Below are 16224 nucleotides of genomic sequence, written 5' to 3'. Positions count from 1 at the left end.
GTGAGGGTTTCAAGATTTGATAATATTTTTTTTTTTTTTTTAGTCAAGCTTAACCATTAGATTATATGAATTAGCTTAAGAAATTTTTTATACAAACCGTTATTTACAATGTTTATTGCATCTGCTACAAATAATGCTTTAGTTGTTTTTTGATATAAAATAATATATTATTTCTCAAGATTCATATAACAAATAGTACAATGGTTACAATTACTTGATAACGGATGATGCTACTCTTGGTAGGTATAACCAGCATAAAATAATATCATCTTGCTTCAATTTATTTTCATTAATTGCAAAATGAAAGGAATGGTGATGATATTGTCTCCTCTTTTGAGGATAATATATGTATATAATTAACAAAATCCTTTTTTTCATTAAAACTCTAAAAAATCATATTAAGCTATTCCTATAACTTTCACCTATATTTTCTATATATGTGTACAACGATGAATTATTTCTACGACCATCAATATCATAATTAGTGTTGAGGCTCAGTCTGTGACCGATTTTTTTTTTTCGGTTCGCTTTTGAGTGACTTTTTTAAAGCAATATTTCGGTCCAGACCGCGATTTCAGACAGTAGATAGAGTGAAATTTAATTGTTTTCCAAATGTGTACCGATTTTTGTGTCTCAATCTATTGACAGATTTTCTCCCTTATAATGATTTATGTGTTTTAAAAATTGAATTTATCAATGCAATACATTTAATTTCTATTGCGCCGATGTGTGCAAAATTAAAACACAAGGAGTCCATCAACAATTCATCTTTAGAATCGGTCCAGACCAAATTTTAAATTAAACCGATTTTTTAGTAAGACCGAACCTAGCAGCTAATCATTATATTATCTGATGTTTGTAATAATAATAATAACTTGTTGGTGAGAAAACCCATGATGAATCTCTTATGACGGATACAAATGCTGAGATGAATACATAAATAGCTACTAACATCATTACAAATTACAATAGAAATATCATGTTTAGAAAATACACATTATAATATGTAGAAAAAAAAAGGACGTACAAAACAATCCATAATTTGTTTGGTGCATACTATTTTTCGTTTCGGATAGAAATCATTACTTCCAAGTGACAATTTCATATATCTTTTAAAATATGTTATCCAGATTTAGGATCTCGTGAATAGCGACTTATATTTTTTCCCTTCACACATGCATTCCATTCTTTAATAGAACCTACCTATGGCCTATGGGAGAAGAAGTTAAAAAAGGAATAATAAGGCGAGTATGTGCTTGCAATAACAATAATAATAGTCAATAGAGTTAGAGCTGGAGCTGAAGAGCAAACTAGAGCTGCTTCTGCTGCTGCTGGAAGAAAGAAAGAAGGAAAGAAAAATAGAGACGACAGCAGTAATAGCAGCAGCAACAACAACAGCACTGAGGAGACGATTTGGAAGAGGAGTGAGCGATTGCTGTTTAACATACTCTCATTCTCAACTCTCTATGTAAAGCGGGAGGAGGGAAAGGAGTTAAAAAAAAGAAAAGAAAAAGGAGCTTTTGATGGTGATTTCGCTCTGGATTCGTTATTTACTACTACTTAATGTGATTTCTTCATGTAATAAGTCTGTAAGATGTGGCATTGAGTGATCGTGCTTCATCTTCATTCTACAAGTGCTTTAGTAGTATTGGTGTAATGGAGGACATCCCCATTATTGAGTTAGACTCCTTGGAGTTTGGGAATGAGGAGTCATGGTAAATTCGAAATGATGACTAAGTCACCTAATTTGAAATGATTTATTATTTATGATTCTTTGTTGAACTTTTCTAGGCTTGTTTCTGCTCCATGCTCAAGCACCTCCACTGAGGATTTTAACTTTACAAAAGACATCTCCCCACCTCCTGCTCTACGCCCCTCCTCCACTCTTCGAAAGAAAACTCTCTTACAAAAAATTGACGAAATTAATAATCGATCCAATTATTACTCCAATGGCTACACATCACCACGTCGTCAATTGTGCAGTACTCCTGTGAGAAATAATCCAATGGAGCTTTATACGAGTCCAATTAACTTTCAATGTTAGTTTAAAATACGTCTTTATTCAGAAGTCATTCATAACTCAATTCATGTTTGGAATGTACTTAATGATTTATAGTTTGTAATTGATAGTGTGCTAGCTCCGAAAATTATCATTTCGTAGTCGTTATCCGTTAGTGCTTCTATATTGAGGACTGTCTTTGGTGTAGTTTTGCTCGTTGTGTAACATCTATTATATTATATCATTGTTTAATCTGTGTGACATTGTTTTCAATGAATTTTATTCCTTTTTTTATTATTATTAAGAGAAAGGGTTCTTCAGTATTTTTCTTCGGAATTGCGTGTTTTTATTAGAGCACTCGCGATTTACATTTCATGTCTAAAAAAATTTATGAAGGGCAACTGCTTGCAATCCTTCTTCATTAAATTTGAATTAAACTGGAGTATATTTTAGTGCATCTCAGAGCTCAGAAACAGTTAATGCACGCTTAAGTAAATTCCTATATTTACGTTTTCTTTCATTCTTTATTTGACCTTTTAAATCTATTAGTGTAGTAGAACATAAGATTTAATCCTTGCAGTAAGGTGATATCTTTACTCCTCAATATAAAATTGTGAATTTATGTGTATTTAAGCTTACCGAAATAAGTAGAGGAGTCCCTGTACATTAATATATTATATGTTTGTTTTATAAGGTACAACAATAATGATAAATTAATATTATTTATGCTTAGGTTCGGATTTTCAAAAGAGTTCCCATCATGCTTTTGATTCTCGTACATTTACTCGTAAAGCTGGAGCAAAGGTCGAAAAAAAGTTATTGTCATTCTCAACGGATGAAACGGACTGTCTTTTGTTCGACAAGAAGTTAAATCTAACGTTTGAAAAACTTGATTTGAATTATACATTTGACAAGGGCCCCGCCTCATCTTCTGAATCTAACAATTCTGCATTTACCAAAGCTGACGAAGGTCTTAATCGAACTTATTGTGCTGATGAATCTAACCCTGTCAATCTGACCTATGACGCTACTAATTCCGATTCTCTCCCAGTTCTCAATGAAAACAATAACCTTAACACTACCTTCCAATTGAAACGAAATGATTCCATTAACAGCAATAGAAAAATGTCAGAGGATCGTTTAAGCTCCTCTTCTATTCCAGCTGATGGAAATATGTGTTTATCGAGGGAAGAGTCATCTAGTCATGGCGAATTAGATGATGCACTTTCTACTACATCAGACAGTTCCGTCTCTCACAGGCTTAATGATGTAGGAGATGTTCAACATATCGCTAAACTTCAGGAAGAAAGTAAGAAACCTGAATTTTTTTTAAGAGTCAACATGTCATTCCTACTTTTCATAGAAAAGTGCCGTTAAACTTATAATGTTATATCTATATTTTTATCATGTAGGTTTAAAAGAGTCGCCTATCGTTCAAAGTCAACAACAATCATACATCAGATCTGCAACAATTTCACCTAGTTCTGAACACAGTCCTCTAACTGAAGAAGGTAATCCAGTGTACGACCCTTCAGAAGACGGAAGCTTAGTTAATGATAATGTAGGGAATTGTCCACCTAGTAACACAAATAATGTTAGATACCAACAGTATTCCAGCCAAGACTCCTTGCCTGATTCTCCATACAGCAGTCAAAGTTTGGATTCCCAACCAGCTTCTGGACAAGGTGAAATAATTTAGTATTAATTACTTTAAATGTGTTTTTTACTAACTAAAACAATTTAAACTTTGCTATAGATCGTCTCAGACGTTCTATGCCGAATTTGAACAAAATCCGACAAAATAGAGGAAGAGGAGGAACTAGAGGATTGCCTGTTCCTCCTTCAATGGGTGGGCGGCCTGCTTATTACGGTCCAGATTCTGGGCATGCTTTAACACATCGACGAAGCCTTGCAGGAATGTATCAACAGCGTTCCCATACAACACGAGGAGGTGTTTTAACTCATCAATCAGCGTCTGATTCTGTAAGCTTTGATATTCATGAGAGAGTGGCTCGTTGATTAATTGTAGAATATTTGATTGATTTATAAGTAAATATATATCAAAAATCTAAATGATAATAAGATAGATGTATGAAGTTTAAGTAAATTACAGTTAATATATTTGAAACGAAGCTATTAATCATTATTTGGAATATAATATGAACTTTTTGTAATAGACATATATTAATAAAGTTTGTACTTAATATTTCTTTCTTATCAATTACAGAATTTACGCAATCGATCTGTCTCAACAGTGGCTGCCCCGCGACCCTTGATGGGTCCACCATTATCTGTGATTCGATCGACTGGAATACCACGACCTGGATCCAGGATACCAGCTCCTTCTGGGATTCCCAGATCCAGTGGAATTCCAAAGCCTAGTAGTGGTAGTGGTTCTCGTTTACCCACGTCATTGAGAAAAACCTCTTTGAGTGGAATTCATCGACCTGGACAATATAATTGACAATAAAATGGAGAATATTACAAGCTAAAAATTAAACTTATTTTTTAGAGCTTCACGTATGAACAGAGATGATATTTTTTCATATGAAATAATTCTAAAAAATGAACTTATTGAGAAAAAAAAGTATAGAAATTCCCGATGGACTCTAATGTTATACATCCCTTCGACTATAAATTTTATTTCTATTATTGTAAGGAAGTAAGGATTTTTTTACTAAATGATTGTGAACAACATGACTTTCACAAGCATTTCTTCTTTCTTTTTATCATCGGTTAAAATATTACTTGATTATATGCTATTTGAAATATATGGTTTTATAATGTGACTTATGACATTTCTTCCTTAATCAATTATATGTATATCCATCAGAGGTTAATTCTTTGATTAAATAATTTCATTCTTTATATACACCTTCGTTATAAATGTTAACAAATTTAAGCTCTCCTTAATTAATAATCCTAATTTACTAACTGTAAATATGATATTATTTAAGCAAATATTATGGAGTTATTAAAATTAAAGCTCAGGCATTGAGATTATATTATAATATATTTGTCAGTATAATTGTTTAAAAGTAAATATAATTTATATTTGTATGATGAGTCATTTCTTCGAAGAGATCAATCTCTAATTTCTTATAATTCCTCGTCGAGTTTGGGTTTATCCATCACCTTCAATGGATCAACTTTTCCGGCGACTAAATCCTCGGACACATTCAACGAGAGCTTGCTTGTGTCTTTGACAGTTCGTTTAGCCACACCTTTTACAGTTAAGGCACCAGCGTTATAAGCAGTTAAATATGCATTCCCGACACTTGATAATGCAGAGTTAGTCGCATCTCCAACATCAACTCCATATTTATGGGTGACAACCTGGACAGTGCTATTAGCAGCATTTTTTGCTATAACTTTTGCTGAATTTTCAACTGCAGTATAAAGAGTAGATACAGCTGTGACAGTTCCATCAACAACATTTGAGAGAATATCAAATTGCTTTTTACTCCTCTCTTCCGGTTGATTCTGTAAGTAAGACAATGCCTTCACGGATTGTGTTTGAACAAGTGGAGCTAGCATCTTTCCAAGAACCAATGTACCCGTTCCAACTTTCGAAAGCAAAAATCCAGTGGAAATGACACCTTTTTCAGTACACCAATTTGCAACATGTAGAGAAGTTTTCACAAATGGATTCACTCTAAGGGGTTCTTCTTGCGGAGACATTTTATTTTTTAGGTTGTCTGTCAAGGAATGAAGGGCTGCACTAGTATTTATTGCACCGTTTACCATACTAACACCAATAGCTTCAGCTCCTTTAACAAGTCCAAAAGACATTTGTGAGGAAAATGTTTCATATTGCTCCATAGATCCAGGTGGTCTAACAAGCTCATTCAGCATATTATCAAACATTGATTTTTGATCAATTGTCAAAGCTTTTGAAAATATGAGACCAATAGCATTATCTAATAAATGACGTATATTCTTATAACATAAATTAATTATATGTTTAAACTTTCGTACCCCAGTTACTTTTAACCAGATCAGGGAACAAGTAATTTCCATCAGGAGATCTGAAAATGGAACTTTTACCTCGAGCGAGAGGGTATATCCATGATGAAATCTGGAGAAATGTGGGAGAGTCATTATCATCTAAGCTATCTGAAATCAAGTGAAGTAAATTTATATCAATTATACTGTTTATTATCAGCACTTAATATGACGCATAATTAATTGGAAAATAGTTTTTAGGGTTTTGCAATAATTATTCAAAGAATTCAAACAATAAATATTATCTCACCATTAAATTTATAAATGTATAAACCGTTAACTTGATGATCTTGAAAGAGATTTTGATTGGATTGTACATAAAACAATTTCAAAGGTAGCCCTTCAATGGAAAAAAGTATATTTGCACTAGAAGGTAAAATCACATCCTCGTTCACAAGTGTTGGAATAGCTTCATTTTTCAATTCTTTGAGTCTAAATTTGATTTGTAATTCAGCCTCAGGCCAATCTCCGCGACTCTTTATTTGTCTAAGAGCGATGGAATAACCTTTTATTACCTAAAAAATTAAGGATAGTGTCGTAGAGTAACATACTCCATACGTAAATAAATGCCTTACCTCATCAATAGGATAATTTGCCTGGTCGATGGCCACAGCCATTTCCAGTTGGAATAAGCCCTCATCACTTTTTTCAGGTGTATGTAATGTTTTAATTTCTGCCATAGGGAACAAATGACCCAGTGGTCAGCTCAGGATCCAATTACTTTTATATAATTTTGAAATTAAATCACTAATTGATTATGATTATTGATTCAATACTTTGTGCTCTTAACTGAAGCTCTATTTTTATTCTGCCTTTCACTTTGTTTCTATACTATGTTTTCGTTCTCTTCATACAATTAAGAATACTAGCTTTATTGTAGATAATCATGAAAGCATATTATCTATAACTATTAACGCAAATTAGTATAGTAACAAATCAAAACCAGATCAGTCACAGATTAAATTTTAATTATGTTTTAAGTGCTTATAATAAAACCATATTACTTTTATTTCATACTCTTCTAGATCCTTTTCATTTATTTTTCGCAATTCCTAAAAACAAGAAAGCCTTTGATACAAGGTCAAATACGTATTAATAGGAGCAGATTTTGGGTGAGAAATGTCCCCCCTCCTGTATAATGACAGGATATTTATTTATACATAGTATATTCATAGAGTACGATTTGAAAATGAATATTTCGAGTAAGAAAACCTTTTTTGATAATGGTTTGAAATACACACATTTAAAAAAAATATTAGAAGTGGGATCAACATTTAGTTTTTTCAGAATAATTATTACGGAAGGGTATTTTTCCGGGGGGGGGGGCCATGATTAAAACTTATAAGTTGTTTGTATTTTTCAACTTTTCCAGTATAATTCAAGAATTAAGACCATAACAATTATAAGCACTAAATTGTTGTCATTTAAAAAAAGGTTAATTAAAACTATTTTCCTAGTTACAAAATATTCTGATTATCATCGATTTTGAAAATTCCAGACACAGGCATTTTAAATTGGAGTGGAATGGAGGGAGGCTTACAGGAAATACATACGCATTTGGATATAATTTCATAAAATATCTAGTGAATCTGAGAGGAGGGCAAATTAGGGTTATAGTCTTATAATTTAAAGGATCTGAGAACGATAACCATTGCGTGCATTATATTAAAGAGTAATATAAACAAGGTTACTCTCGTTTAATATAATATAATAATACTATGAATAATTACTCAAAACTAAGATAAAAATTAGTTAGTAAAATTAATTAAGTAATTGTCTTGAGAACAAATATTAAAGAGTTAACGTTTTGTTTTCGACTGATGACTGATGGTATAATACCGGCAATGGGCGTCCTCATTTCAGTCATAATTTCAACATGCTCCCTACTGCGTACATTATTTACAAAATATATAATATCTATACCGTAAAAAGTACGTACTATATGGTCTATATTACTTCGATAATCATGCTTTCCATTCAGTTGGCATTGTTTCAGCTGAATATCAGCTGATTTCAGTATAAAATACATTAAAGTACTGTTGCCTCTTTGTCAATAGACAATTATGACAATATGTACTTGACAATTGACATATCTCATGTTAATAATAATATTTCTACCCCTCTAGTCAAAAATGATAGAGGTCTTACTTTGGGCTCTTTTATATAACGAAAACATTCGTACAAAACGCATTAAAGGAAATAGAATTACTCATTAATCTTCTTCAAGACGGGTTTTATCGCAATAACAAGGCCATACAAATAATATGTTTTGAACCACACTAATAACAAGTTTCTTATTGATATAAAAATATAATTGTTAATTATTATTTATATCAATTCAAGAGAAAAATAGTGGGATAAAGAGCTAATTGAACTTTCAATTTGTTTTTATTAAAAAAATATCGCTTAAATTTAAATTTCAGGACTTTTACATGAAGTCCAGCAGGCAATGCAAGTTATTTTATGGCATAATTCCTAGCAGATTTTTGGATTGATAAGTTTTAAATGTTTTTAGTCTTCAGATAGAGTTTGTCTTCTTAATGTGAAACACGAAGTGCACACTCTCATTGTAAACTGGAAGATTACGTCATAAGAGAACGCAAAAAATTATATAAAAAGAGACATGAGCGAATAAACTTAGTCTAATAATATAATGTAGAAGCAGCGACTGTTGCATATTTTTTCGATTTAAAAAAAAAGTTATAGTGTAATTACAAGATCAACAACATGTCTTTTCAACCAGGAACTTCCTCGAAGGATACGGGAACGTTGATACAGATTACTATAAGCGGAAGGTATGAACAAATAAATAATTAATAAATATTTATATATTTAACGCAAAGTACAATCATACGTACGTACTTAATTTTCTTTAAGTTGAAGTTCAAAGTACATTCCTTTATTTCTATCATTAAAAAAACTTGTTATTTAAAAAGTGCCAAGTTCATTGATGACAATGATACTTAATTATCTTTGTTTCTATTCCAGAAATTTGCGAGATATGGATGTTTTTTCAAAGTCTGATCCATTGTGTTTAGTTTATATTCAACCTTTTGGGTCAAGGGAATGGGTTAATATTGCTAGAACAGAGACGATATACAATGATCTCAATCCAAATTTCACTACAAAAGTTGAAATAATGTATTTCTTTGAGCAAAGGCAGATATTGAACTTTAGAGTTTATGATGAAGACAGCGGCAGTACCAATCTAGAAGACCAGGATTTCATTGGAGAAGGAAGTGCTTCATTAGCTTCAATAGTTTCATCTCCAACAGGATATAAAGTATCTTTAATAAATCATACAGGTGTAAACGGTGGATCCCTTGTGCTTCGATCAGAAGAATTAGTGTCTTGTAAGGATGAAGTATTGCTTAATTTAATTGGGGAAAAATTGGACAAAAAAGACTTTTTTGGAAGTTCTGACCCCTTTTTAGAGTTTCATAGATCATCTGAAGATGGTACCTTTGATATTGTTCATCGAACTGAGTATATAAGTCGAAATAGGAACCCTTCGTGGAAAGAATTTAGAATTCGCAAACGGCTTTTATGTAACGCTGATGAAGATAGGAATATCTTAGTCAAGTGCTTTGATCATAATAAGAATGGAAAGCATTCACTAATTGGACAATTCAACACTACCCTCAGACAATTATTGAAGCCAGCTATCTCTGGAGAACAAACATTTGAGTTGATACATCCTAAAAAAGTAAAGCATTAATAGTGTACTCCTGAAAATCATTCATAGTTTCTATTATTTATTATTTCCCCATATAGGTCAAAAAAATTAAGTATAAAAACTCAGGAGTGATCCACTTAATGAATTCCAAAACGATAAAAGTACATTCGTTCTTGGATTACATAAGAGGTAGACAATATCTTAATTCTACTTACAGTTAAAGTATTACCGGAATACAACTTTTTTTTAAAGGAGGAACTGAGCTTGCATGTACTTTTTCTATCGACTTCACTGGTTCAAATGGAGATCCATCACAAATTGAGTCACTTCATTATGTTGATCCAACTAATTATCCAAATGCCTACGAAACAGCTCTTAGATCTGTTGGTGAAATCATTGAAGAATATGATTCTGATAAATTATTCCCAGTTCTAGGATTTGGGGCTCGCCTTCCTCCAGATGGACGAGTATCGCATTTATTTTTTGTAAACGGAGATGGGAATAACCCTTATTGTCATGGAATTGAAGGTGAGCACTTGCTTTGTAATAGATTGATATTGATATTTGATTAATATACGATGTGTTAAAAACCATATATTATGTACTACAAAATTATAGTAATTTTTGTTTTATTTTTTTATCTTCATCATCATTGCATTAAAGTAAGTTGAAGTGGAGTCTGCATTATAATTTCTTGTAGATGAAGTAATGTTTGATGTCTTTGAATTTCTAGTTATGATCAATTATATAGTTAAATAAAAAGCTTTATGATTTGACTATAAGCTATTTTTGTTCTTCACATTTTATGTACCTATATTTATGACTTATGAAGTTGTCATCCTTTCACTATTGTAAATCCTAGTCCATAATTATAAACACATGTAATTACGTTATATAATTCTTAATCTTAATTAGTTTTATAAATGTTTGATAAAGGTGTTGTTGCTTCCTACAAATCTTGTATTAGACGAATTCAGCTTTTTGGCCCCACAAATTTTGCTCCATCAATAGAACATATTGCTGCTTATGCAAAAAACTTCCGAGATGGATCTCAATATTTTATTCTCTTGATTATTACTGATGGTGTCATAACGGATATGCCGCAAACGAAGAGGGTAAAATAATAATTATTATTAATAAAAATTATCTTTTTGTCATTTTACATTTTTTTTTTCAAAATTAGGCGATCATTAATGCATCAAATTTACCATTGTCAATAATAATAATTGGAGTTGGAGATGCAAATTTTGATAGCATGGAAGAATTGGATGGTGATGACGAGCGTTTAAATGACGGAAGAGTGTTTGCCTCTCGAGATATTGTTCAATTTGTTCCTCTTAATAAATTTTTGAGGACCTCGCATGGTAATCATTATCAAGTACGACAGGAATTGGCGAAGGAAGTTTTATCTGAAATCCCTCAGCAATTTTTAAGCTTTATGAGCTCAAATAATGTAGTTCCAAAACCACGCAATGAACAAATAGTACTACCAACGGATCCAGAACTGGCAACAGAAATAGCATAATTCATTAATTATGATGTGAATGTCTAAATGATCATTATAAGTTGTGATAATCATTATTAGTTAACATCAAGTTTTGATGTATCTCTCTTGTTACTTATATTCATATATTATTGTATCCTCAATTCTCAAGTAATTACTTAATTATCTTAATTCCTTTGAAGTATACATATATATATTGATCATCAATTTTTTCTCATTCCTTCCTTGTGAGAAATTATATTAATATTTTATGTCATTACAAATTTATAGCTGCACTTTAAATAAAATATGACATTAATACAGTAGACTTAGTTAATGTCTACTATTTATTATGATGCAACATTTCTTTGCCTCTTGTATAATTTTTTTTTTTTTGAATATGTAAAATCATTTAGTATTTTATTTGTATTTATTTATAAACAATTTTAGCATTTTGCCTCATGTTTCTCGTTATAGTCCTCATGTAATATTAGTATTGTATAAAAAGTTTTTATATATTTACCAGATAAAATAATAAACCTTTGGAAAAATAATTTTATACGATTATTTTATAATTGTATGCACAATGCAGTGCAAGTACATTAAAGATTAAAGTCATCATTGAATTTTAAATGGAGGACAGCATTTTCTTCGTATTTTGGTCAATTTAAGCTAATGTACATAGAGATCAACAGTATTTCTGATATGGCAATTTAATTTTTATCAAAATCATCACATTGTGGGCGGTAACATGTGGTGAAAAACATCATTTTTGATGATAAATTCCATGGGGTGAACTCATATGAACTTTGTACAATTATAAGACTTTAAAATTTGTCGTAGTTGTAACTTTATATTAGCACCACGTGATATTTTAGGCAACTCTTTCATTTTGGGATAATATTTGAAATACCAGAAAATTATTTTTGAGCAAAAAATGATGGATTGACTTAATCTTGGATAGATTTAATGTATACAACTCAAAATAAAAGTAGATTTATATTAAAGGGTTTTCTAACATAAATGTTCTAAATATTTTGTCACTCATTATTTAAACTAATGAATTTGTCCTTCAAATATATAATATTTATTTCAGTTCGTGTTTGTACAAGATCATTATGTTATAAGTTTCATTCAAATAATAATTAATATGAAATATTATTCTTTGATTAATGTTTGCATACCAATGTAATTAATTCATAAAGCTGGTAGAGTCGAATGTATTTCGACAATAATTTAAAATTAATTCATAATATTCAGTGAAAAAATGAAAATGGCACGCATACAATACTGTCCACTATAATATTAATCAAGTAATCATCCTCCCTTCGATCCTCTCTTTCTTTCTTAATTATTTACTAAAGATTTACGTTATATATATTGTAAATCCTTCGCCAAAAAGATTACTCCTAACTTTAACGGATAAAATGTTCAATATAAACATTACTTTTGGTAATTTGTTTGTAATTGTCCTGTGGAAAAATGTTAAAAGTAGTGTCTGTAGTAATTTTAGGCTGAAAATATAATCCATGCAAGTTTTTTTAATCAGTTACATGGTGTCATGGTGGAAGATATATTAATTGTAGCACGTGACTTCATATAGATTTTCTGATGCAGTTGATATAAAAATGGAGTAATATTGTACAAAGTCAATTTAGTTTTGCCATTTGATTTTTAACCTTAAAAATGCACTACAAATATTAGTAGAACTCATTGACCCTATGTTTTTATGATGATGAGAGTAAAACGGGGATGTATTCATATTTCTTTATTAATTGTTAACCGATTATTGAAATTCAAAGTTACGTAAATGTTTTAACTCAAATTGGATGATTGGGAATTTTTACTTTACATATGATATTGCATTCTATAAAATTTATTCTACGAAATGACAGATGTTCATTTTACATAAATTAAGCGTTGAATAATACGATTAGGTTTTATGAGATTTCTAGGTATGTTAAAGGATTTCAAAAAATTTAGATTTGTTTTAAATAGTTATTCGATAAAAACGGAGTAATTTTATGGTTTTTGATTAGGAATTCCTACCTACCTGCTCATCGCTTTTTATCCCATGTTATTGTTTGTTTATTCGGCTATGACGTATGTTCATTTTATGTTTTCACGTTGTGAGAAGAAAACAAAAATCAAAGTCTATAATTTTTTAATATTTTTTATGTATGCGATGCAAAGAGTTGTTGTAATTTATTGTAAAATAATATAATTATTAAATATTTCATACATATTTGATATTATTAATATTAATTAATTTGAATTAACATAATATTTCATACACATTATAATTATTCATTATTAAAACATCGTTTATTATATTATATATTAGCATTTTACATTTACAATAATTTTACATCTCCATTAATAACACATTTGGAATGTAAATGGTATAAAAGTTATAACATATAAAACTGGATTTTAGTAAAATAAAAACATTAACTCTTGAAGCAATGCATTTCAGTCAGTTGCATTATCATACAATTCATTTGATGCCCAATAACCGACTGTATATATTGATGTTTCTTCATCCCAGTCTTCTATTTTAATGTTTTATAGTTCTTTTTTTATTATTTAGATTCCAAATGTGTGTACCACACCTACCCAAGCCTCTACCATTTAATATTGAAATCAAATCTTCTTTTATTGAATCAATAAGATCTGGTAGTTAAGGACATAACCTGTACCGTATGTCAGGAAGATTTTTGGGTCCGCTTTACAAGGGTGAACGGTTGATTTTCAGTGGTGAACGTGGGATATTTAAACAGTACAAATGCTACAGCACAGATTAGATCTTGCAAGAATATCGTTCAACGGATTGTCTGACCATAATTTTCTTCAGGCAAACATTGGGAAAAATAAAATCAGAAGGAAAAACTCTAGACGGAAAGCCAATCTATTCAGGAAGGAAGGAGTATAAAATAAACTGGGCGAGAATGAGAGCAAAGTTTTTATATATAAAATTAAATCAAACAATTTAAATCTCCTTAAGTGTTAGAAAACAATAATGAATGAAGTCAACGAACGAGATTATAATGGACTATATAACGGGTACATCGACAGAAAAGATAGCAGATTATGTTCACAAGTCTTTATGTTCTTAACTCACATGTAAAATAAATAATTGAAATAAATGAAGAAAAACTTATTATGGTCAATTTTCACTTGTTACTTGCAGCTGGGGTCATTCTTATGAAGCTTAACTTTGTGATCATTAAAGTTATCCTTCTGAATCTTCTTCTGACATATAGAACAAATCACCAACACTCAGTTAAAATGCGTTTTTCCGCTTTCTGCTATACATTTATGATAATAAATAACTTTTTAAACTCCTATTTGCAGCAACAGTTCACTCTAAAAAGTACATAATTATTATCATGTCCCTTTTAAGCAGTAAAAATTTAATTTATCTTGTATTCAATTAAACGCATTTTCACTCTCTTAATGATTTCAAACGTACTTTATAGCCAAAAATAAAAACAAAGGCGCACACAACATTTTTCATATGGCTTTAAAGTACTTGACATTGAGTGAATATATTTGAGTTAGATATCATGTTTAATGTTACTGGCTTCAATCAATGTTAAAAGTATTTATATTAATCTTTGCTGCAATGTATTTTTTCAATGTCGCCTACATTTCGGGGTTTAGTTAAACAAAATATTTATTTTTATGGAAATTACACGAATCATATATGCTCAAAGGTTCAATCATTTATATTTATAAAATGACAGGCAATATTTCAAAGAGATATTACGGTCAATTATAGGGTTTGAATTTAAATTTCTGGGATGAATTAAGATACCCAAGAGTGTTAACTGTAGTTTAAAATCTCTGTTTTATCTATTTGAGTTAATTTGGCCCCAATATTGTCTTAGATTTATAATTTATTAATTTCCTGATTCTATACATGTGGTATTGAATTTCAGCTAATTTAAGTTTAATTTGCGGTGCCTCCAAAGGATTAAGCAAAACCATTTGTTCATTGAAATGCACTATAATTTATTAGAAAATGTATACCATGTTCAATTTCGAGAAAAAATATTCTAGCTTCCTTTTGAGTTGACGTGCTACAAATATGTAATTTTAGTACAATGACTCAGTACTATTCAGAGTTGTTCATAAGTCATATATAATAGATTTTAATAATTAATTATGATAGAATTCCTCTATATTTACATATGGGATTGGTGGACGGTTGGGTAAGGTTTTTTTTTTTTTTGGTTCGCTCAAGCGGACAAAGTGCAATAAAGACTTACGGCTATGTACATAATTGTATTAGAGTATAGTTTTTTCAATTTTGCCTCGATTTTTTTCGTTCTTTATATGAAGTTTTATCATTTTTTTCTTTTTATTATTTCTGTTTGTACTTCATTTTGATAATTTTTTAATTTCTTTCTATTGTCACAGCATAACTTAATTGTTTTTGTTATTAACGTATTTATTTCTTTTTCCGTCATTATTATTTATATATTATATATTATCTCTGTAGAATATCATTTTTTGATGGTCGAACTCTACAAGATATATAGTCCATGGTTGCATTGGAAGCTTTTTCCTTTAGAGCTCCGAACTTTCCAATGATTCCTTCAGCATCCATGATATGCCTTCTGATGGAAGACACATCTACTTTTCTAATTTAATCAATATCCATATATTGTCTTTTTAAAACAATGTTGATTGCTACGATGCAATCGAACATTAAATATTTAAATTGATCATCTTTTTCATGTTTCATCCAAGCCGTATTATGAGTATTGTCATTACTTTTTCTCCAAAGAAGTCATATTTAGTTTTTGCTAAGACATTAATACTATGCCTGACAATTTTGGAGAATCATTTCTTTGACTAACTTTATCCCATCGACATGATTTATTTCATTTTTACTAGTAGTGTAAAAAAATTTCATCCATGGACCTGAAAACAGCTTTCCAATTAATCCTAGTACATGCAGTTTGGTTAATAACTACGGGATTATGGAGGTCCTTGGAAATAGATTTCCTCAAATTAGAGCAAACTGAACTTGTATTAATAAAGTTTTGAATTTAT

At 30.4% G+C, this 16224-nt stretch overlaps 3 protein-coding genes across 6 annotated transcripts; 2 read left to right on the top strand and 1 right to left on the bottom strand.

Moving 5' to 3' along the window:
* The first annotated feature begins 1273 nt into the window (after positions 1-1273).
* On the top strand, positions 1274-5059 carry LOC121117539 (uncharacterized). Its single transcript, XM_071888556.1, has 6 exons — positions 1274-1715; positions 1792-2039; positions 2733-3308; positions 3412-3684; positions 3756-3982; positions 4227-5059. The coding sequence occupies exons 1-6, from the start codon at positions 1657-1659 to the stop codon at positions 4461-4463; spliced, it is 1620 nt and encodes a 539-aa protein (XP_071744657.1). The 5' UTR covers positions 1274-1656; the 3' UTR covers positions 4464-5059.
* On the bottom strand, positions 4994-8009 carry LOC121118981 (protein spartin). Of its 4 annotated transcripts, none has more exons than XM_040713591.2 (6): positions 7961-7990; positions 7009-7056; positions 6580-6724; positions 6255-6519; positions 5978-6115; positions 4994-5919 (listed from the first exon to the last, which is right to left on the bottom strand). In XM_040713591.2, the coding sequence occupies exons 3-6, from the start codon at positions 6682-6684 to the stop codon at positions 5099-5101; spliced, it is 1329 nt and encodes a 442-aa protein (XP_040569525.1). In that variant the 5' UTR covers positions 6685-6724; positions 7009-7056; positions 7961-7990; the 3' UTR covers positions 4994-5098. The 4 variants fall into 4 exon arrangements, with proteins under 4 accessions (XP_040569525.1, XP_040569524.1, XP_071744658.1 ...); XM_040713590.2 differs by lacking the exon at positions 7961-7990 and adding an exon at positions 6781-6911 and having other exon boundaries at positions 7009-7053; XM_071888557.1 differs by lacking the exon at positions 7009-7056 and having other exon boundaries at positions 7944-8009.
* Positions 7995-11717, top strand: LOC121118980 (copine-8). Its single transcript, XM_040713588.2, has 6 exons — positions 7995-8799; positions 8993-9710; positions 9779-9869; positions 9933-10208; positions 10617-10795; positions 10864-11717. The coding sequence occupies exons 1-6, from the start codon at positions 8732-8734 to the stop codon at positions 11203-11205; spliced, it is 1674 nt and encodes a 557-aa protein (XP_040569522.1). The 5' UTR covers positions 7995-8731; the 3' UTR covers positions 11206-11717.
* Positions 11718-16224: the final 4507 nt, after the last annotated feature.

Source organism: Lepeophtheirus salmonis, chromosome 5 (genome assembly GCF_016086655.4).
Source record: "Lepeophtheirus salmonis chromosome 5, UVic_Lsal_1.4, whole genome shotgun sequence".
NCBI classification, from domain to species: Eukaryota; Metazoa; Arthropoda; class Copepoda; order Siphonostomatoida; family Caligidae; genus Lepeophtheirus; species Lepeophtheirus salmonis.
This window is presented reverse-complemented; position numbering and strand designations above follow the sequence as displayed.

Bases quoted from the DNA above. Each gene is read 5' to 3' on its own strand.
- LOC121117539 (XM_071888556.1), top strand. From the start codon at position 1,657: ATGGAGGACATCCCCATTATTGAGTTAGACTCCTTGGAGTTTGGGAAT. The intron at 2,040-2,732 runs GTTAGTTTAAAA...ATTTATGCTTAG, and splicing joins GAGTCCAATTAACTTTCAAT to GTTCGGATTTTCAAAAGAGT. The intron at 3,309-3,411 runs GTAAGAAACCTG...TTTATCATGTAG, and splicing joins CGCTAAACTTCAGGAAGAAA to GTTTAAAAGAGTCGCCTATC.
- LOC121118981 (XM_071888557.1), bottom strand. From the start codon at position 6,684: ATGGCAGAAATTAAAACATTACATACACCTGAAAAAAGTGATGAGGGC. The intron at 6,520-6,579 runs GTAAGGCATTTA...TTAATTTTTTAG, and splicing joins CAAATTATCCTATTGATGAG to GTAATAAAAGGTTATTCCAT. The intron at 6,116-6,254 runs GTGAGATAATAT...ACTTGATTTCAG, and splicing joins ATACATTTATAAATTTAATG to ATAGCTTAGATGATAATGAC.
- LOC121118980 (XM_040713588.2), top strand. From the start codon at position 8,732: ATGTCTTTTCAACCAGGAACTTCCTCGAAGGATACGGGAACGTTGATA. The intron at 8,800-8,992 runs GTATGAACAAAT...TTTCTATTCCAG, and splicing joins CAGATTACTATAAGCGGAAG to AAATTTGCGAGATATGGATG. The intron at 9,870-9,932 runs GTAGACAATATC...TTTTTTTTAAAG, and splicing joins GTTCTTGGATTACATAAGAG to GAGGAACTGAGCTTGCATGT.